The 23,725-nt window shown below is 49.1% G+C and overlaps 1 protein-coding gene across 2 annotated transcripts in view; it reads left to right on the plus strand.

Moving 5' to 3' along the window:
* Positions 1 to 23,725, plus strand: part of LOC119973205 (cyclin-dependent kinase 16-like) — a 202,691-nt gene that overhangs the window by 44,553 nt on the left and 134,413 nt on the right. For both annotated transcript variants that reach the window (XM_038810858.1, XM_038810859.1), the window contains exons 4-7: positions 10,156 to 10,212; positions 13,522 to 13,636; positions 17,399 to 17,493; positions 18,718 to 18,780. In XM_038810858.1, coding sequence (XP_038666786.1) covers positions 10,156 to 10,212; positions 13,522 to 13,636; positions 17,399 to 17,493; positions 18,718 to 18,780 — 330 coding nt within the window. The remainder of the gene's footprint in view (positions 1 to 10,155; positions 10,213 to 13,521; positions 13,637 to 17,398; positions 17,494 to 18,717; positions 18,781 to 23,725) is intronic.

The following is a 23,725-nucleotide window of genomic DNA, read 5'->3' on the forward strand; positions in this document are numbered from 1 at the left end:
TCATCTTCGCCGACGGGGAAGATAAATCAAAGTTCAAGATGGTCCTCCTAAAGTTCGACAGCCACTGCGAGGTCGAGGTAAACGAGAGCTTCGAGCGCTACATCTTTCAGCAGCGTTTACAGGGTAAGGACCAACCTTTCCAGTCCTTTATCACCCACCTCCGTGTCCTTGCGCAGTCCTGCAACTACGGGTCCACCTCTGACTCCATGATATGGGACCGGATAGTTTTTGGTGTGCAGTCCGAGCCCCTTCGCCAGCAGCTTCTTAAAGTCAAACAGCTCACCCTGTCCACTGCCATAGAGACCTGTGTGTTCCACGAGCACACCTCCACGCGATATTCCCACATCCAGGCCGCTGAAATGACACGGCAAGCTCCCCACGGGGCAGAACGGGTCCAGTTCATCAAGTCGCTCCAGGGCCTAAGCCTGGATGAAGGCGGGCTCCCGCGCTGGGACGCAACGAAAATGGCGACGTCGAAGAACGTACTGCACAGGCACGCACTACGCTGGATCGTACCGTGCATGCGCGGTGGTGTAACGAACGCGCTGACGCAACGGCGTGCGGCAACTGTGGCTCTGCCCACTTAAAGCGGCAGTGTCCCGCGAAGACCCGACGATGTTTGCAGTTTTTGCAAACTTGGCCACTATGCTGCTTTATGCAGATCAACTCAGCCTGCTAGTTTCAGGAGATCCAGCCAGCCTCGCAGGGATGTCCGGGCCATTCAGCCCACACTCAACAAGCCTGTCCCAGATCAGTCCTCCGACTTTGACAGTGATGGCCTGCAAGGCCCCTTTCCAGGTTGGCATCATAACCAAGCACAGGATGTCTCCTAAGCGCAGCACCAAACCCATTCCGATACACAGCACTAATCTGGATGATGAGTGGTGTGCCACCCTTACATAGCCTCAAAATAAGGGGAAGTAGATTTAGGACTGAGTTCAGGAGGAACTTCTTCACCCAAAGGGGTCATCTCGGCGTCCAAAGTATTTCACAGAATAATGGAACAGATGATGGAGGGAATCGAAGGGGTCCGTGTCTTTGTCGACGACATAATCTGGTCCACCACCCCGCAGGAGCACATCAGCCACCTCATGCGCTTCTTCAAGCGCATACACGAGCATGGCCTCTGTCTCAATAGGGCCAAATACTCCTTTGGACAGTCGGACATTAAATTCCTGGGTGACCATATTTTCCATTTGGGTGTGCGGCCGGATGAGGACAAGATTGCTGCTATCACTTCCATGAAAACGCCCGAGGACAAGAAAGCGGTCCTCCGGTTCTTGGGCATGGTAAATTTCCTAGGAACGTTTATTCCCAACCTCGCCTCGCATACCACGGCTCTCAGGAACCTGGTCCGGAAGACAATGGACTTCCAGTGGCTCCCTGCCCACGAGCTCGAGTGGAGGGAACTGAAGCCAAGCCATCCACGGCCTCAGTGCTGGCTTTTTTCCATCCGGCCAAGGAAACGAAAATCTCTACGGACGCCAGTCAGTCTGGCATTGGAGCTGTGCTTCTGCAGCGTGATGAGGCCTCGTCATGGGCCCCCGTTGCGTATGCGTCATGGGCAATGACCCCCACGGAACAGCGCTACGCGCAAATAGAGAAGGAGTGCCTGGGCCTTCTGACCGGTGTTGTGAAGTTCCACGTCTATATTTATGGACTTCCCCAGTTTACTGTCGAGACCGACCATCGTCCGCCCATCAACATAATACAAATGGACTTGAATGATATGACGCCTCACCTCCAGCGCATCCTGCTCAAGCTCCAGAGGTATGATTTCCGACTCGTTTATACCCCTGGCAAAGACCTTGTCGTTGCGGACGCCCTCTCCAGGTCGGTCACCACTCTATGCGATCACAAAGGGTTCGTTTGCCAGGTCGCCGCTCAAGTTCAGTTCGCAGCCTCCCATTTGCCAGCATCGGATGCATGCCTGGTACATAATCGCCGCGAGGCAGCGGCTGACCTCCTACTACAGCGTGTCATGCGCCTAATGACGGACGGCTGGCTCAAGGGCCAATGCCCACAGTTTTACAACGTTTGTGATGATCTGGCGGTCGTTGATGCGGTTCTCCTGAAGCTAGACCACATTGTGATTCCGCACAGCATGCACCAGCTGGTCCTGGAACAGCTGCCCGAAGGCCATCTGGGTGTTGAAAAATGTCGCCACAGGGCCAGGGAAGCTGTCTATTGGCCGGGAATCAACTGCCCCACCTGCCAACGTTTTCAACCCGCCCAACCACGGGAGACCCTGATGCCCCATGAGTTGGTCACCGCGCCCTGGACCAAGGTGGGCCTGTTCCAAGCATTGGGCAGGGACTATGCATTAATTATTGATTACTTCTCAAACTACCCGGAGGTCATCAGGTTGCACAACCTCACTTCTTCTGCTGTCATTCGGGCGTGCAAAGAGACGTTTGCCCGGCATGGCATTCCGCTCACAGTGATGTCGGACAATGGCCCCTGTTTCACAAGCCAGGAATGGACCAGCTTTGCCCGGCAGTACAACTTCTCACACATCACATCCAGTCCCCTGTACGCTCAGTCCAATGGCAATGCGGAAAAGGGGGTTCATATAGTCAAGAGTATACTCTGCAAGGCTGCCGATGCCGGATCTGACTTCTATCTCGCTTTGTCGGCCCATAGCTCCGGCCCGCTCTCCACTGGGCTGTCGCCTGCACAGCTACTGATGAACCGCACCCTCAGGACGATGGTACCGTCTATTCACACCCCCAAATCTTGATCATGTCCCCGTGCTCCACAGGATGCAGACGTCTCAGGCGCAGCAAAAGGCGACACACGACTCACGTGCTGCTGATCTCCCCGACATCCAGCCAAACGACAAGGTTCACATTCATCTCCCGGATGGTGGCTGGTCTGCACCTGCTGTTGTCCTTAGGCAGGTGGTCCCCCATTCCTTCCTGGTTAGGTTACCAGACGGATCCATTCGGCACCGCAATTGCCGTGCCCTTCGCCTTGTTCCACGATCGCCACGGGATCCTCCGGATCGCTCCCCTGCTGACCCTGCCATGGACTGTGCGGAGCTTCCTGTCACTCTGCCTCCCCCTGACTGTGTTACAGCCCACCCAGCCCCTCTGCTGACCCTGCCATGGACTGTGCTGAGCTTCCTGTCACTCTGCCTCCTCCCGACTGTGATGCAGCCCACCCAGCCCCTCTGCTGGCCCTGCCATGGACTGTGCAGAGCTTCCGGTCACTTTGCCTCCTCCTGACTGTGTTGCAGCCCCCCCCCAGCCCCTCTGCTGACCCTGCCATGGACTGTGCAGAGCTTCCGGTCACTCTGCCTCCCCCTGACTGTGTTACAGCCCACCCAGCCCCCCTGCTGACCCTGCCATGGACTGTGCAGAGCTTCCGGTCACTCTGCCTCCCCCTGACTGTGTTACAGCCCACCCAGCCCCTCTGCTGACCCTGCCATGGACTGTGCAGAGCTTCCGGTCACTCTGCCTCCTCTTGACTGTGTTACAGCCCACCCAGCCCCTCTGCTGACCCTGCCATGGACTGTGCAGAGCTTCCGGTCACTCTGCCTCCTCCCGACTGTGCTGCAGCCCACCCAGCCCCTCTGCTGACCCTGCCATGGACCGTGCAGAGCTTCCGGTCACTCTGCCTCCCCCTGACTGTGTTACAGCCCACCCAGCCCCCCTGCTGACCCTGCCATGGACTGTGCAGAGCTTCCTGTCACTCTGCCTCCCCCTGACTGTGTTACAGCCCACCCAGCCCCTCTGCTGACCCTGCCATGGACCGTGCAGAGCTTCCGGTCACTCTGCCTCCCCCTGACTGTGTTGCAGCCCCCCCCCCCCCCAGCCCCTCTGCTGACCCTGCCATGGACTGTGCAGAGCTTCCGGTCACTCTGCCTCCCCCTGACTGTGTTGCAGCCCCCCCCCCCCCAGCCCCTCTGCTGACCCTGCCATGGACTGTGCAGAGCTTCCTGTCACTCTGCCTCCTCCCGACTGTGATGCAGCCCACCCAGCCCCTGACCTGGCGGCTCTCGACCCACCCTTGAGGCGGTCAACCAGAGTTCGTCGCCCACCTCAGAGACTGAATTGATGAACTTTGCAAATTTATGGACTCTCTGAGATGTTTCCTTCCTTGTTTAATCGTTTTCTATTGGTTTGTATATAGCACTGTTCCTGTTCAATTTGCTGCATATTAATTATCTGCACCAGGCACCTTCCCTTGTGTATAGCTTTGTTTCCTGTATATAGATTTGTACATATGTCTTCGCACCTCACATGTAGTTAGGAACATTCTTCACATACCCACACTATTTATTGTCACACATTCACATCAAATTTTTTTTAAAAGGGGGGATGTTATAATATACACCAGTATATCGTGGTGCAGACACATACTGATGGACATACACTAGGACCAATCAACATGCACAAAAACCGCAGCCAATCACCAGTTAGAACACACGCACTATAAAGACAGAGGGCATCACTTTTCCCACGGATTCTGGATGCTGCATCTCAGAAGCACAAGAGCTCATCAAGTACAGTACAGACTCTCACCACGTGCTGAGAGATTCAACTGGTTCGGACAGGCACAGGTCTCTAGTTAAACTAGCATTGTGTAAGAGTTAATAAAATAGTGTTGAACCTTCTTCAGTGTTGGTGGCATATGTCTGCTTCACAAGTCCACAGTGCCCAACGCTTCACTCTTGTTTTGCAGAGCTGTAGTGAATGTAAAGGGGGAGTGTTACAAATATCTCTTCCTCAGTGTGGCAGCACCAGTATACCGGGTACACCAGGCTTCCTGGGGAGGTCCGTGGCACAGTGGGTAGGGTGCCAGCCTCGCAGCACGGGCAGCACAGTAGCATTGTGGATAGCACAATCGCTTCATAGCTCCAGGGGCCCAGGTTCGATTCCGGCTTGGGTCACTGTCTGTGTGGAGTCTGCACGTCCTCCCCGTGTGTGCGTGGGTTTCCTCCGGGTGCTCCGGTTTCCTCCCACAGTCACAAAGGTGTGCAGGTTAGGTGGATTGGCTATGATAAATTGCCCTTAGTGTCCAAAATTGCCCTTAGTGTTGGGTGGGGTTATGGGGATAAGGTGGAGGTGTTGACCTTGGGTAGGGTGCTCTTTCCAAGAGCCGGTGCAGACTCGATGGGCCGAATGGCCTCCTGCACTGTAAATTCTAATTCTATGAGTCCCACCCCTGGGACTTGACAGCCAAGGGAGGTGCGTTTCAAACAGGCCGAATGTCAACCTGCAAATCCTTCCAAACACGCTAATGGCAGCGGTAAGATTGGGAGAGACTCTTGGTGAGCCACACTTGATGTGGAATGGTTGACCCCTCAAGCTCTCAGCCCCTGGTGACAGACTAGAGACCTGGAAGAACCTCACTCTGAGAACACATGCAAGTTGCTTTGTGCATGACTGAGTGCAAGGACAGAAACACCCTTTCTACAATGGGCTGTCTAACTCCTGGGAAAGCACAGCCTGCAATGAGTAACTCACACAGAATGGCCAGCTGAAATTCCCAGAGCACGAAGAATGCTGGAGGTGTTTGGAATGAGAGTTGATCTGGTGGAAGTGGCACCCAGCTGGGAGTCAGCACTGTAGCTAGAATAATAATCAACTCAGTCAATTCTTCTGGGCTGCAGATTGGTCCAGAGGGTATCACACCTTCATATGAATGCATTGTTAACAAGCAGCATACGCCAGTGTTGTGTGTCGCATTGTGTACCATGTTGCGATTCAGTGTTGTGTACTGTCTGCCAGTGTTGTGTGTCGCATTGTGTACCACTTTGTGTTTCAGTTTTGTGTATTGTCTGCCAGTGTTGTGTGTCGCGTTGTGTACCACTTTGTGTTTCAGTGTTGTGTACTGTCTGCCAGTGTTGTGTGTCGCGCTGTGTACCACTTTGTGTTTCAGTTTTGTGTATTGTCTGCCAGTGTTGTGTGTCGCGTTGTGTACCACTTTGTGTTTCAGTGTTGTGTACTGTCTGCCAGTGTTGTGTCGCATTGTGTACCACTTTGTGTGTCAATGTTGTGCACTGTCTGCAAGTGTTGTGTGTCACGTTGTGTACCATGTTGTGTTCAAGTGTTGTGTACCGTGTGCCATTGTTGTGTGTCAGTGTTGCGTACACATGCACACAAGCTCACACACATCTGTACACAAGTTCACACACACCTGTACACAACCTCACACACACAAACTCACTCACACACGCAGACATTCACTCACACGTACACACTCAACTTCACATATATAGCTTCGCACACACAACCTCACACACACTCACAAACTCACAAATTTACACACTCACTCACATGCACAAACAGATGCACAAACTCACTCTTGCATGTACAAACTCTCACACACGCATACACTCTCACACAGGCACAGACTCTCACAAATGTATAAATTCTCACACACGTACAAACTCACACACGTACACAAACTCTCACACCTGACACAAGCTTACACACACCTGTACACCACCTCACACACAAACTCACTCATACACGCAGAAAGTCACTCACACGTACACACTCAACCTCACATGTACAGGTACACGCTCCACCTCAAACACACATTTACAAACTCACACACTCACACACACAAACACACATGCACAAACTCACTCTTGCACGTACAATTTCTCACCCGCATAAACTCTCACACATGCACATAAACACACATATATAAACTCAGTCACATAGGCACAAACTCACTCACACACTCATGTACACAAACACACAGACACAACCTCCCCCTCAAACTCACAAACACTCACACGCTCATACACATAAGCACTCTCGCACACTCACACATGCACAAACTCACACATATACACACACACTCTCACACCTGCATGAACTCCCAAATGCACAAACGCACACACACGCATTCAAACACACATACAAACACTCACACACACACACACATGCACAAACTCACTCACACATGCACATGCACAAACTCATACACCTGCACAACTCACACACACAAACTCACACACACATGCACAAACTCACTCACACATGCACATGCACAAACTCATACACCTGCACAACTCACACACACAAACTCACACACACATGCACAAACTCACTCATGCACAAAAACTCACTCTCATGCATACATACACACGCACAAACTTACACACACATGCACAAATGCACACACACACATGCATGCACAAACTCACATGCGCATGCATAAACTGACTCACACAAACTTGCACAAGCTCATGCACCCACGGGCAAACTCATTCATATATACACGTGCTCAAACTCACACACATGCACAAATACACGCAAACACACACACATCTACGGGCACAAACTCACATTCTTGCACAAACTCACACACACACAAACTCACACACACAAATTCACTCACGCACAAACTCACTCATTCACGTCGGGGGCAGCATGTGGCACAGTGGTTAACACTGGGTCTTCAGCGCTTGAGGACCCGGGTTCGAATTCCGGCTCTGAGTCACTGTCCGTGTGGAGTTTGCACATTCTCCCCATGTCTGCGGGGGTTTCACCCCCACAACCCAAAGATGTGCAAAGATGTTGGGTGGGGTTACTGGGTTATGGGGATAGGGTGGAGGTGTTGACCTTGGGTAGGGTGCTCTTCCCAGGAGCCAGTGCAGACTCGATGGGCCGAATGGCCTCCTTCTGCACTGTAAATTCTATGAAACGTCCACAAACTCACTCTCATTCTCACACACATGCACACACACTCACACTCTACACACGCACTTGCTCACACCCACACACTCTCATAAACACACTGGCGGGGATTTTCCGAGCCTGTGCCAGATCGGAGAATCGCCGAGGGGGGGGGGCGAGAATCCCACCACGCCGCTCTGCCGCCGGGCCTCCGATTCTCCGGCGACCACCGCAGTACTGATCGGGGGCTATTGAAAGCAGCCCCCGCGGCTATTCTCCGCGCTCGACAGGCCGAGTGCCCGCCGAGTTCTGCCGAGTCCCGCCGGCATGGTTTACATATGGTCGCACCTGGCAGCACCTGGGCTTTCTGGCTGCGGGGGCCGTCCTGGTTGGGGGGTGAAGGGATCCGACTCAGGGGGTAGCGGGGACCTCCACGGTAGCCAGGCCCGCAATTGGGGGCTACCGATCGGCGGTCGCGCTCATTCTGGGGGTGGCCTATTTTTCTCCGTGCCGGGCCCCTGTAGAACTCCGCCATGTTGCCCGGGGGCCGGCACGGAGACAGTCGTGGAGCGCATGCGCGGACCCGCGATGATGGCTTTCGGCGTCGGAGCAGTGCACAGTACTCCGGTGCCATTCTAGCCCCTGAGGAAGGGGAGAATGACTGGGCCTGGAGGCCTGGAGGCGTCGCTCGCACCGGTTTTGACGCCGGCGTCAACACTTACCCGGGATTTTGGAAAATCGCGGCCACTCTCTCTCATCCTCTCACACACACCATCTCACACACTTTCTCACAGTCACACACACACTTTCAACACACACGTAGGGGATCTTGACTGTCCTATCTGAGAATGTGATGCAGACAGATTCACACAGCGAGTGGTTCGGATCTGGAATGTACTGCCTGTGAGTGTGGTGGACATAGATTCACGCAGCGAATAGTTAGGATCTGGAATAAGAACATAAGAACTAGGAGTAGGCCACCTGGCCCCTCGAGCCTGCTCCACCATTCAATGAGATCATGGCTGATCTTTTGTGGACTCAGCTCCACTTTCCGGCCCGAACATCATAACCCTTAATCCCTTTATTCTTCAAAAAACTATCTATACCTTAAAAACATTTAATGAAGGAGCCTCAACTGCTTCACTGGGCAAGGAATTCCATAGATTCGCAACCCTTTGGGTGAAGAAGTTCCTCCTAAACTCAGTCCTAAATCTACTTCCCCTTATTTTGAGGCTATGTCCCCTAGTTCTGCTGTCACCCGCCAGTGGAAACAACCTGCCCGCATCTATCCTATCTATTCCCTTCGTAATTTTATATGTTTCTATAAGATCCCCCCTCATCCTTCTAAATTCCAACGAGTACAGTCCCAGTCTACTCAACCTCTCCTCATAATCCAACCCCTTCAGCTCTGGGATTAACCTAGAGAATCTCCTCTGCACACCCTCCAGTGCCAGTACGTCCTTTCTTAAGTAAGGAGATCAAAACTGAACACAATACTCCAGGTGTGGCCTCACTAACACCTTATACAATTGCAGCATAACCTCCCTAGTCTTAAACTCCATCCCTCTAGCAATGAAGGACAAAATTCCATTCGCCTTCTTAATCACCTGTTGCACCTGTCAAACAACTTTCTGTGACTCATGTACTGTACTGTCTGAGAGTGTGGTGGAGACAGATGCATACAGCGAGTTGTTCGGATCTGGAGTATACTGACAGTTTCTGTCGATGCTTTCAAGATGGAATTTGACTGTTCCCTGAAAAGTACAAATGTGGAGGGTTATGGGGAGTAGATGGGGGAATGGCATTGGGTAAGTTGTTCCTTCGGCGAGCTGGTGCAGACATCATGGGTCAAATGGCCTCCTGTGGTGTTACCATTGTGAGATTCTAACCATTCTGTATAAGCCTGAGGAGTTGTGAATGATCGGTTTGCTGCCCCAAGCAGCCGGAATTTTACCACAATTTGTCAACTCCACTGTCACTTTTACTGATGGTAAAACAGAAGCAAAATGGGATCATGTGAACTCATAAGTACTATACTAGCCAGGCGGGTTGAATGATCAGTGGTTTGAATGCTTTGACAAAGGGTTATCCAGATGACTCCCATTTTTCTCTTGGACTTGCTGAGATTATCCGGTATTTTCTGTTTTTTGTTTGTGCTGAAAGATCTGCTGTGTAACTGCTGTCTCTAAGCTGGGAAAGACTAACAAATGACTCCAAATGCTGAAAATACAGAGCAGCTAAGCGACGTAGCTGTCCAGTGAAGGGACAGGCTGTCCAGGTTTCATTCAGTGGACTTTGCTTTTGATCAGGAGAAGAATGGAACTGAGAGTTTTCACAACACAGGAAGTGATGATGCCGAACACAAAATATCTCGCAGTGCCGCCAAATCCTTGACTGTTCATTACCAGATCAAAACATAGGGATTGCATTCTGAAGTTGGGAATTTTAGATTTTGTGTGGAATATTAAAGTAGGCTGGTTCACAAACAAAGACTAAAGTATTATTCTTTCATTTCCAGTCAGAAATTGGGTTTGGAAAACTGGAAACATATATCAAATTGGATAAACTCGGAGAGGTAAGCAAGAAACCAGTTATTGTGTTGCACAAATCCTTTTCTCTTTTTTTTTAGAAAATTTTTTATTGAGGCATTTGTAATTTTCAGAGTTTAACACATTAACATCCCTTAAACAACCGCGCGGGCCGACACATGCAAAGAAAGTAAAGAAAAACAACCTACAGAGCAACAACCCCTACCCTCCCCACTCTATTCCCTAGCTGCCTGTAAACTATATTCTCTGTCCCGTTATAACATTGCCATTCCGCCTGTTTTCCTCCCCCCCACCCCTCTTACTGCTGACGTTCAATTTTCCTTGAAGTAGTCTATGAACGGCTACCATCTCAGGGCGAACACTTCAATTGATCCTCTCAAAGCAAATTTAATTTTCTCCAGACTGAGAAACCCTGCCATGTCGCTGACCCACACTCCTGACTTCGGGGGTTCCGAGTCCCTCCATCCCAGCAAAATCCATCTCTGGGCCACCAGGGAGGCGAAGACCAGGACATCGGCCTCCCTTGGCCCCCAAATCTTCCGATACCCCAAGTATTGCCAGTTTTGGTCTCTTACCCTTCCTTCCAGGACCTCTGACGTAACGTATGCAAATCCCTGCCAGAATCCCCTCAACTTCGGACAAGCCCAAAACATATGTACATGATTTGCCAGGCTACCCCCACACCGCCCACATCTGTCCTCCACCTCCTCAAAGAACCTGCTCATCCTGGCTACTGTCATGTGGGCCCTGTGGACCACCTTGAACTGGATCAAGCTAAGTCTGGCACACAACAAGGATTAATTGATTGTCTTCAGGGCTTTTTCCCACAGCTCGAATTCTATCTCCCCAGCCAGCTCCTCTTCCCACTTCCTCTTCACTTCCCTGATAGGGGCCCCTTCCCACTCCATCAACTCCTTGTGTCATGTGAGAATACCTTTAAGAAATAGATGTTTAAGCAATGTACCTTTAAGAAATGGAGCTGATCATATTACTGAAGTAATGTCAGAGGGTGGGGGGAGCTAAGCTCACTTCTGCTTTTTGAGTTTCAGTTTGAGAACGCAGTTGGGAGTGTCTGTTTTGCTGTGAGCTGCAGGAAGAAGTACAGAGTTGGCCTGTTGATTTCTGCAATCCAAAGACTATAAATATATTGAATGTAACCAAATGTGCTCCTATTTTTGAAGGTTTGAAGTCTTTTGGATGTTTAAAGGAACAGTTTGAAGAATTATTTAGTGTTGCAGTCTTTTGAGGTTAACTTTGAAGTAATGGGTGTTAAGATATTCAATGTTTGTTTTTAAAAGGTTAACTTGAGTTCATAGAATAAACATCGTTTTGTTTTAAAAACCCACTTGTCCATTTCTGCTGCATCACACCTGGAGAGTACACTGTGTGCTTCCCACACCACAATCTATTAAAAATTGTGGGTCGGTTGAACTCCATGAAACACTTTGGGGTTCTGTAAATCTGGACTGATAACAATTGGGGGCTCGTCCGGGATAAAAGTCTGTTGATTGGATTGGCTTAACGAACTTAAAGACATTGAGGGGTGAGGGGTGAGCATATTGTGGTTGCTTTTCAGGTGTGGTATTCTAGTTTAAGTAGGGGGTGTGTTGTGGACAATGGCTCTTTCAGAGGCTCATAAGTTTTTGGGGGTGGAGACGGTCAGACGCAATACCTTATGGACAGAGACTAAAACTAGACTGTTAGATTTGGCAAAAACATTGCAGTTAACATTGCCTGGCAAAATGAGAAAAGATGAGGTACTTTCCGTGGTATCTGAGCATTTAAATTTGCCTGAGATACAGTCTGACTCATTAGAAATGGCAAAGCTCCAATTGCAGATTAAGCAATTTGAACATGAAAAAGAATTAAAGCAGCTTGAATATGCAATGAGAGAAAAAGAAAAGGAGAGAGAAGAAAGAAAAAAAGAAAGGGATAGCGATAGAGAGGAAAAGGAAAGACCGCTATGAAACACTTCGGGGTTCTGTAAACCTGGACCCATAACACTTATATATTTCCGAGACCCTCCCCTCTCTAACCTCTGTTTTTGACATCACCTTATCTTATAACCCCCTCAGTGGGAGGCGAGTGAAGCTTGGAATCTGACTCCGGACAAAATCCCGTACCTGTAAGTACCGAAACCCGTTCCCGCCTGGCACTCAAACTCCTCCTCTAATGCCTCCAAGGTCAGGAAACTCTCCTGAATGAATAGGTCCCCAAATCTCTCAATCCCTGCCCGCCGCCATCCCTTATAGCCCCCATACAGGCCGCCCGGGGCAAACCGGTGATTGTTACAAATCGGTGACGACACTGATGCACCCTCCAATCTCATGTGCTGCCTCCATTACATAGAACATAGAAAAATACAGCACAGAACAGGCCCTTCGGCCCACAATGTTGTGCCCAATCTTTGTCCTAGATTAATCATAGATTACCATAGAATTTACAGTGCAGAAGGAGGCCACTCGGCCCATCGTGTCTGCACCAGCTCTTGAAAAGAGCACCCTACCCGAGGTCAACACCTCCACCCTATCCCAATAACCCAGTAACCCCACCCAACATTAAGGGCAATTTTGGACACTAAGGGCAATTTATCATGGCCAATCCACCTAACCTGCACATCTTTGGACTGTGGGAGGAAACCGGAGCACCCAGAGGAAACCCACGCACACATGGGGAGGATGTGCAGACAGTGACCCAAGACGGGAATCGAACCTGGGACCCTGGAGCTGTGAAGCAATTGTGCTATCCACAATGCTACTGTGCTGCCCTTAAGAACAAATTAGTCTACACTCCATTATTCTACCATAATCCATGTACCTATCCAATAGCCGTTTGAAGTTCCCTAATGTTTCTGACTCAACTACCTCCACAGGCAGTGCATTCCATGCCCCCACTACTGTCTGGGTAAAGAACCTACCTCTGACATCCCCCCCATAACTTCCACCATAAATTTATGTCCCCTTGTAATGGTTTGTTCCACCCGGGGAAAAAGTCTCTGACTGTCTACTCTATCTATTCCCCTGATCATCTTATAAACCTTATAACGGCCAACGGCCCCCAACTGGCACGGCGAGATTCCCACCCCCGCTGAAAAACCGGCGCCGGAGAATCCGATTCATGCCGCCCCCCCTCCCCCCCCCCCCCGGTGATTCTCCAGCCCGGCGGGGGGGGGGGGGGGGGGGGGGGGGGTCTGAGAATTCGCCCATTGTCTTTGTTTTTCTGTGAAACTCTTGGATGATAGATTCATTATTGTAGCCTTTTTGTTGCTTGCTGTACAGTCAGTTGTGTGTTAAGTTCTGTTTGCTGCCGAAGTCTGATAACTATGTTCTTTGCAGGGAACATATGCAACAGTTTACAAGGGGAGGAGCAAACTCACTGATAATCTGGTCGCATTGAAAGAGATTCGGTTAGAACACGAGGAGGGAGCACCTTGTACGGCCATTCGGGAAGGTAAGAGTACACCTTGGGAGAGGTGTGTAGAAAATTGCAGCAAAACCTTTACTGTCAGATTATGTTCCCTGCAAACTTACTCTTGTACTCTATTTTTCCCTTCTTGATAAATTCCTTTGTCCTCGTTTACTGAATTCTAAACTGCTCCCAATCCTTAAATCTATTGTTTATCTTAGTCAATTTGTATGCTTCTTCTTTATGTAAGGGTCCTTACTGCTTTTTCATTGTTTATTCCCTTATTTCCACTTTCTTTTAGTTTGTGGTGTTACACCATCCTGGGCAAGTGCGCGATCAATTCCAGCCCCACATGCCCTGAAGTTACAACACAAATAAATTAACCAATAATTCTTATAAAAATTCCAAAAGTCTTTGGCCCTTGATTGCCCAAGAATTACAGTCACCAGGTTTGTAAGTTGAAACACAATTACTGTTTATTTATATCAAGAACTATCATGAAATATGCAGTAAATACAACTGAAAAACAACAACTAATACTTACTACATTACCCTCTTTAACTGTCCCAAACTCTATACACACACACACACACACAACAGACAAACACAGAAGAGAGGAAAGGGAAAAGATAATAAGGATGAAGGTCAAAAGATAGAGAGCTGGATTCTCTGATCGCCGACACTGAAATCACGTTTAGCGATTGGCCGGAGAATGTGTTTTTATGCTGGAATTGGGGACGGCGCCATTTTTCCGATGCTGCACCCCCTCAAATACAGTGTACTCGAGGAGTATGCTGCACATCGTCGGGATGGCCTCAGGACCTCCCCCAATGTTCTGTCCCTGATGGGCCGAGTCCCCAACGACGTGGGTCACGTGTCCTCACAACTTTCGTGGACCTCTCATGGGGACTGCGGACTGTGTCCAGCTCCGCCAGAGTCAGGGCGGGGGGAGGTGGAGGCGTTCCGCTGGCAGTGGGGGGACTGGTGGGGGGTGGTCTGGGGGTTGCGAGGGGGGTTTACGGCGAGCAGTTTTTGGCAGGTAAGGTCCGCCAGAGCCGTGTTGTACGGTGCGGCTGCCGCAGGCCGTTGCCATGCGGATGCGTGGCCATGGACCCCGCCATTCTGCGGCTGTATCTGTAGGTAAAGCCAGGGGCTTTATGCATAGCGGCTGCTAGCCCCCTCTGCGCGGAGGATCGGTATGGCGGCAGCGCTGACTTTCTGGTCATAAAACTAGACGGATCCTGTGGACATTGCCGCAGAATCGGAGAATCCGGCCGAGATTCTTTGTTTCCAACGGTGGTTCTTGAGCTCGCTTTCCTAATAGCACGCTGGTTGATCAAAGTCCTTGGCTTGTAGCCTGTAATGATCTTCTCTGTAGTTTACAAATATACTCCGAGCTTTTCCTGGCGAGGCCCCTTTGTTTCACATCAAACTCTGCTTTTAGTTTGTGGTTGATTTCCAGGCCTCTACATTTTCTGCAGAGAGAGTAGGTCAGTTGTGGATTCTACTGGCACAGTCTGTAATGGTTCCCCTGTATATAAATTCATCCAGGCTTTATGTCGGTTCAGAAACACAGCCTTTTTGGAGAAAAGCGGAGAGCAGAGAGAGTTGGGCTTCTCTCTCAGCTGCCAAGGGTCAAACCAAAATCAAAACTCAGGCCTTTAACTCTGACAACATTCCAGTGGGATCAGATCCAATCACCACCTATTACCTGGCAGTGCACAGCCATTTGGTCCAATTCATTGGCCACCAGCCAAATCAATCAAATTGAGTCCCAGCCAATCTCTGTCAATAGTCAATCATCAATTTAAACTATCACAGACTTCTGTTTGAATTAAAGGCTCAGGTCACTGCTTCCTTCTGCTTGGATTAAAGATACAGGCTGCCTTAAAGACACATGTCCATAAATCATCCATGGATCAAAAACGTAACGGGAAAAGTAAAAGAAAGGGGAAATAGGGGAATAAATAGGAAATAAACAAGAACAAACAGGAAGGACTCTTACAAAGGGTTGATCCATGGATGGTAATTGGACATGTCACCTTCAGGCAAGAAGCCTTTAATTCAAATAGAAGATTCCAGAAGGTTGTACTGGTTGAAACTGGTGATTACAGACTGGCTGACATCAGTTTCGTTTATTTGGCTGGTGACAAAAGAATGGGCCCAGAGGGCTGTGCTCTGCCAGGTAACAGGTGGTATTTGGATATTATTCCACTCAAATGTTCTCAGAGTCCCGCGGTTCCAGTTTGGTTTCACTTTTGATTCTGCAGCTTCGACGGAGGGTTCTAATTAATTCCTTCCCAAAAGATCCAGTTAAACTCTCTTCATAAGGCCTCTGTGAGGGCTGACTCTCTCTCCAGGAAGTTGGGGATCCGTTCTCTGGAGGCTTCAGAGGCCTGAAGCCAAACCATGCGCTGAAAGCAGAGTTTGATGTGCGTTAAAGTGTCTCAAGAAAGAAATAGGCCTGAATGTGAACCTCGAGTTGAAGGCCCAGCCTGATAAGAAATAAAGCATCTCTCCAGAAAGCCTCCTGTCTGTCAGTACAAAATGTTCTAACCTGCTGGGCCACTGAATGAATGTTTGTGCAAGGAAGACCACTGGCAGCTGCACTTTGATCAACAAGTGTGCTGTGAGGAAAGCGTGCTAAAGAACTAAAGAACCACCATTGGAAGCAAAGACTCGTAACTTTCGACCTTCATCCTTATTATTTTCACCCCTTTCCCCCTCTGTGTTTGTCTGTCTTGTGTGTGTGGGTAGAGAATGGGACAGTTACAGGTGGGGGGAGTATTAGTGTTAGCTTACGTGTTATCCAGTTGTATTTACTGCATATTTCATCTTTATTCTTGTTATAAATAAACAGTAATTGTGTTTTGACTTACAAACCTGGTGACTGTAATTACTGGGCAGTCAAGGGCCAAAGACTTTGGGTATTTTTATGAGAATAATTGGTTAATTCACTTGTATTGTGACAACGGGATGAGTGGGGCTGAAATTGACCGCGCACTACTGTAACAGTTTGAAGTGCTGGTTAATACTGAGCTGAAATGTATGGAGCTTTTACTGAAAGCAGTGATAGTAAGAGGCATTGTGTAATCATCCGGTGCAATTTGAAAGGAAATCAACGGAATGAATGGGCTGGAGTAGCAGTGAGTGGAGTATACAGATGACATGTTTGTTGAGAGGAAGGAATTAGGAAGAGGAGCAACTCTCAGGTGAACCCTGAGGACAGAAAATGAAAAGATTAGTGGTAGGAATTTTAATTCATTAACGCTGGTTAGGCCTATATTTATTGCCCATCCATAGTTGCCCTTCAGAAGGTGGTGGTGAGCTTCCTTCTTGAACCGCTGTAGCCCCTGGGGTGAAAAATGAAAGTGAAAATCACTTATTGTCACGAGTAGGCTTCAATGAAGTTACTGTGAAAAACCCCTAGTCGCCACATTCCGGCGCCTGTCCGGGGAGGCTGGTACGGGAATCGAACCGTGCTGCTGGCCTGCTTGGTCTGCTTTAAAAGCCAGCGATTTAGCCCAGTGAGCTAAACCAGACCCTTTAGCTAAACCAGCACCCACAGTGCTGTTAGGGAGGGAGTTCCAGGATGTTGACCCAGCAACAGTGAAGGAACGGCGCAGGAACGGTGGTCCAATCCTGTCACTATGAAGTGCACCCACAGCAAGAGCAGCTGATTCTCATTGGGAAAGGCAAGGGTATTATTCTGAAGTATATAAGAACCGATTTTCACCTTGAGGGGCGGGGGGAGGAATAATCTGTGCCGGTGGTGTGTGATTATTTATATTATCTTTCTGATTACAGTGTCCTTACTGAAGGAACTTAAACATGCCAACATTGTCACGCTACATGACATCATCCACACGGAGAAATCACTAACGTTGGTCTTTGAATATTTGGTAAGAGAATGCAATTGGTGAAATCTCTCCCAGATTGATGTGGAGTTTTAATTTGCTGTTTTGAGGGGGAGAGACAGTATTGTGTGAAGGGGAGAGGGGTGGGATTGGGGCCAATGTGAAATTCTGTCTGAGCAGGCGCGTGTGCTCAAGCAGCAGTCCACCACACACCTGGGCACCCTTGCGTCCTCATGTCCCATCGGGCTCAAGCTTTGAGATAACCTCCTCACTCATGTACTCAGTGCTTCAATTAATAAGGTCTAAGATACTATATGCTTCATTAACTGCTCTCTCAACATGTCCTGTCATATTCAATGACTTAGGTACATGTACGCCGAGGTTCCTTTAGAGTTTCTCCCTTTATTTTACACTGTCTTTCCATATTCTTCCTGCCAAAATGAATCACCTCACGCTTTCCTGCATTGAACCTCACCTGCCACTTGTCTGCCTAATTAGCCCACACGTTTATGTCTTTTTTGAAGTTCGAGACTATCCCAAGGTTCTGGTATCTTATCAATTTTAAGTAAAGATAGCCTATCTCACCCCTCCTCTCTCTCAATTGTAAATTATTCGAGTATCCCAGTTACCTCCTCTCTCATAAATGATGATAAAAGAAATGACTGCAGATGCTGGAATCTGAAACAAAAACTGAAAATACTGGCCAATCTCAGCATGTCTGACAATATCTGTAGAGAGAGAAAGTAGCTGGCGTTTCCAGTCTGGATGACTCTCTGACAAAGCATTGACAGAGCCATCCAGACTCGAGACATTAGCTCTGTTCTCTCTCCACAGACACTGTCAGAACTGCTGAGATTGTTCAGTATTTTCAGCTTTTGTTGACCTCCTCTCACCTCGGGTAGCATCCTCTTTCCTTGAAAAGACAGATGTAAAGTATTTGCTTAATACCTCTGCTCTTTTTCTGCCTCAACATGCAAGTTCCCTATTTTATCCTGAATCGGCCCTACTCTTTCTTTTAACCCCCTTTTATTATTTATATACTTGCAGAAGATCTTTGATTCCCTTTTATATCAGCTGCTGTCCTGGTCACCAAAAACTGAGCCCAACCTCAATATCAACCATATTATGCAGATTTTAACCCCAATGGATTTAATCTCTCCATTCATAATCCGGGAAAACTCTGCATCCACCATCAGACACAACTCATCCAAAATGAAGGTTCTCGGATGGTTTAACTCTCACTGTCGCTTGTTGTTGGTTGTGTTACAGGAGAGAGACCTGAAGCAGTACATGGATGATTGTGGCAACATAATGAATATGAACAATGTGAAGGTATAGAAATGGCTGCTTGCAGTCTCAGCTGTTTAAAGATTTATTTGCAAGTAGCAATTTTATTGTAAAAGAGAATTTATTTATTTATTTTTAAATATTCTTTCACGGGATGTGGGTGTTGCTGGTTCGGTCGGTATTTATTGCCCAGCCCGAGTTGCCCTTCAGAAAGTGGTGGTGAGTTACCTTCTTGAACCGCTGCAGTCCATGAGGTGTAGGTACACACACAATGCTGTTAGGGAGGGAGTTCCAGGATGGGTTAGCTCCATGGTTTGTGTCAAAAAGCCGTCAGGGGAACTTCGAACTGTATCGACCCCAAAGATTTGAACCGTAACATACTCAGGGAACACTACCCAATACCTAAACGAGACGAGCTAACCAGCGAGATGGCTCATGCCAAATCCCTCACGAAGCTGGATGCCTCCAAGGGGTTTTGGCAAATACAGCTGGATGCGTCCAGTTGCAAGCTGTGCACATTCAATACCCCGTTCGGTCGCTACTGCTACACCCAAGCGCCCTTTGGCATCATCTCCGCCTCAGAGGTGTTCACCGCATAATGGAACAAATGATGGAGGGCATCGAGGGGGTGCGAGTGTACGTCGGCGATGTCATAATCTGGTCCACAACGCCTGAAGAACATATCGATCGCCTCAAGCGGGTGTTCCACAGAATCCATGAGCATGGGCTCCAGCTCAACAGAGCCAAATGCTCGTTCGGTCAATCAGAAATCAAATTCTTTGGCGACCACATTTCGCAGAAATACGTGCAGCCAGATGCAGACAAGGTCTCGGCGTTCAATGCCATGAAGATCCTGGAGGACAAGAAGGCGGTCCTCTGCTTCCTAGGGATGGTCAACTTCCTTGGGAAGTTCATCCCCAACTTGGCGTCACACACCACAGCCCTTTGCCATCTCGTAAAAAAACGACGGACTTCCAGTGGCTACCCGCTCATGAGCAAGAGTGGCGTGAGCTCAGGGTGAAACTCATCAAGGCCCCGGTGCTGGCGTTTTTCAATCCCGCCAAGGAAACAGAGCTGGGCTGAGAGGTGGAAAATGGAGTTTAATGTGGAGAAGTGTGAGGTGATTCACTTTGGAAAGAATAACAGGAATGCGGAATATTTGGCTAATGGTAGTGTGGATGAGCAGAGGGATCTCGGTGTCCATGTACATAGATCCCTGAAAGTTGCCACCCAGGTTGATAGGGTTGTGAAGAAGGCCTATGGTGTGTTGGCCTTTATTGGTAGAGGGATTGAGTTCCGGAGCCATGAGGTCATGTTGCAGTTGTACAAAACTCTAGTACGGCCCCATTTGGAGTATTGCGTACAGTTCTGGTCGCCTCATTATAGGAAGGACGTGGAAGCCTTGGAAAGGGTGCAGAGGAGATTTACCAGGATGTTGCCTGGTATGGAGGGAAAATCTTATGAGGAAAGGCTGATGGACTTGAGGTTGTTTTCGTTAGAGAGAAGAAGGTTAAGAGGTGACTTAATAGAGGCATACAAAATGATCAGAGGGTTAGATAGGGTGGACAGCGAGAGCCTTCTCCCGCGGATGGAGGTGGCTAGCACGAGGGGACATAGCCTTAAATTGAGGGGTAATAGATATAGGACAGAGGTCAGAGGTGGGTTTTTTACGCAAAGAGTGGTGAGGCCGTGGAATGCCCTACCTGCAACAGTAGTGAACTCGCCAACATTGAGGGCATTTAAAAGTTTATTGGATAAGCATATGGATGATAAGGGCATAGTGTAGGTTAGATGGCCTTTAGTTTTTTTCCATGTCGGTGCAACATCGAGGGCCGAAGGGCCTGTACTGCGCTGTATCGTTCTATGTTCTATGTTCTATATCCACTGACGCGAGCCAGGCTGGCATTGGGGCAGTGCTCCTCCAACGGGATGACTCCTCCTCCTGGGCCCCAGTTGCATATGCCTCGACAGCCATGACGCCCACTGAGCAACGATACGCTCAGATTAAGAAAGAATGCCTGGGCCTCCTTACAGGGATTGACAAGTTCCATGATTATGTGTATGGCCTCCCCAAATTCACGGTTGAGACGGACCACAGGCCATTGGTTCACATCATCCAAAAAGACCTCAATGACATAACGCCACGGCTACAACGTATCCTCCTCAAACTCTGCCGCTACGATTTCGACCTGGTCTACACCCCGGGCAGAGCTCATTGTGGCCGATGCACTCTCCAGATCTATCACCACACCGTGTGAGCAGACTGACTTTGTCTGTCAAATAGACACGCAGGTGCAATTCTGGGCCTCCAACTTTCCAGCCATTGATGAGAGGGTCGTGCAAATTCGTGAGGAGATGGCCAGGGATCCTCTGCTCCAGCAGGTGATGCAGCACCTCACGAATGGGTGGTAAAAGGGGCAGTGTCCCTAGTTTTATAATGTCAAGGACGATCTAACGGTGGTAGACGGCATCCTTATGAAGCTTAACAGAATTGTGGTCCCACAGAGCATGTCAGATTTGGTTCTCGGCCAAATCCACGAGGGTCACCTGGGAATCAAAAAATGTCACCGCCAAGCCCGAGAGGCAGTATATTGGCCAGGCATCAGCCAAGATATCGCCAACACAGTCCTCAATTGCCCAACGTGTCAAAAATTCCAGCCGGCCCAGCCTAAAGAGACTCTACAGCCGCATGAAATGGTGACCTCCCCATGGTCCAAAGTTGGTGTTGACCTGTTCCATGCCAAGGGCCAAGACTATGTCCTCCTGGTGGACTACTTTTCCAACTACCCCGAAGTGGTCAGACTGTCTGACCTCACGTCGGCGGCAGTAATCAAGGCATGCAAGGAAACATTTGCCCGGCATGGCATCCCACTCACGGTGATGAGTGACAACGGCCCCTGTTTCTTCAACCAGGAGTGGTCCGATTTTGCCCGGCTGTACAACTTTCAGCACGTCACAACCAGCCCCCAGTACCCCCAGTCGAATGGGAAGGCCGAAAAAGGGGTCCACATCGTTAAAAGACTGTTATGCAAAGCTGCTGAATCGGGTTCTGATTTCAACCTGGTGCTGTTGGCCTACAGAGCGACCCCTCTCTCTACTGGGCTGTCCCCAGCGCAGCTCCTCATGAACCGCACACTGCGAACGAATGTTCCGGCTATCCACCTTCCGGGTCTTGACAACTTCCCGGTCATACAGAGGATGCAGCAGTCTCGGGCCCAATGAAAGTCGACGTACGACGCCCACGCCACAGATCTCGTCAGAGGTAGGTTTTTTACGCAAAGAGTGGTGAGGCCGTGGAATGCCCTACCTGCAACAGTAGTGAACTCGCCAACATTGAGGGCATTTAAAAGTTTATTGGATAAGCATATGGATGATAATGGCATAGTGTAGGTTAGATGGCCTTTAGTTTTTGACTTCCCATGTCGGTGCAACATCGTGGGCCGAAGGGCCTGTACTGCGCTGTATCGTTCTATGTTCTATGTTCTATGTTCTATCTCCCCGAGCTGGCCCCTGCTGACCGAGTTTGTGTTCAGCTGCCTGACGGTGGCTGGTCTGCCACAGCTGTGGTGGTTAAGCAAGTGGCCCCCAGATCGTTCCTCGTTCGCATGCCTGATGGCTCCTTTCTCCGGCATCACAGGTGGCCACTGCGCAGACTTCCATGCCCGCCACCCGACCGTGATGTACCACCTCGCACACTGCTTCCTCAGGACGCGCCCTTCCACGAGGCCACCGATCTGCCAGTTATTCTACCGACATCTACGACCACCGCATTGGAGGCAGTCCCGCCCATTCAGGTGCAGGCGGCCCCTGACCCACCCTTGAGGCGGTCAACCAGAATTCGTCGCCTGCCAGAGAGACTGAATTTATGGACTGAATGTTGCATTACCTTGTTATCTCATTGTTTTGACATCTGTAGATATTGTTTTTTTTCTCATATTTTATCTGCCCTCTATCTGCACTAGGCACCTTCCCATGTATATAAATCAGCATATTCTGTATATAGTCAAGTTCCTGTACACATATTCATTATTTATTGACCTGAACACATTTTTTATTTTTAAAAAGGGGGGTAGATGTCATAATATACATCCAGGTATATGATGGAGTGCAGACAGGCAGTGATTGACACACAGGATGACCAGTGAGCACACAGAACACAGCAGCCAATCACCAGACAGGACACGACTACTATAAAGCCAGAGGGCACCAGTTTTCCCGCTCTCTCGGGATCCAGCCTCTGAGACAGTCAGAGCTCGTGAGCAGCAGCTAGTACAAACACCATGTGGTAGTCAGTTAGTCTGGTCAGGTTAGCCTCAGGTCTCCAGTCAAGTCAGCATAGTGTCAACCCACAGTTAAGCATGTATTATAGTTAGTTGTTCAATAAAATCGTGTTGTATCTCTTCAAGTGTTGGAAGCCTGTCTCACTCTACACTGCATCAAACGCAGTCCACATAGACCCAGCTTACCCAACACATCAGTGATGCTTTGAGGAGTGTACATATTACAGAGAAGGAGGTGCTGGAAGTCTTAAAGCGCATCAAGGCAGATTGAATCGGAGCAGGACCTTCTCAGTTAATGGTAGGGAGTTGAGGAGAGTTATAGAACAAAGAGATCTAGGGGTTCAGGTTCATAACTCCTTGAAAGTGGAGTCACAGGACATCCGGTGTCAACCATGGAATGAACAGTTGCACTTTTAGCAGCTCCCACTCTTAGTGGTTTTTTAACAGCTTTTAAGCTGGATTTCCGCAGGAATTTTTCAACATAAGTAGATAAAGCAAGAGAAGAGGACAACCCCTAGTTTATGGAACTTGGCCCAAGAAACAATCGTAACAGAATAAATCAAAAGTTGTTTGGGAGTGAATTTCAGAGTTTTGTGGATGCAATGGCAGAGAAGCAAAGTTCGACCACGCCAGCTCAATGGACGATGGATCAGTGGGTTAAATACTTGGACAAGAAGTTCACCCGGCACCGTAAGGAGTGTGTGGAAGTC

The sequence above is a fragment of the Scyliorhinus canicula genome, chromosome 11 (genome assembly GCF_902713615.1).
Source record: "Scyliorhinus canicula chromosome 11, sScyCan1.1, whole genome shotgun sequence".
In the NCBI taxonomy this organism is placed as follows: Eukaryota; Metazoa; Chordata; class Chondrichthyes; order Carcharhiniformes; family Scyliorhinidae; genus Scyliorhinus; species Scyliorhinus canicula.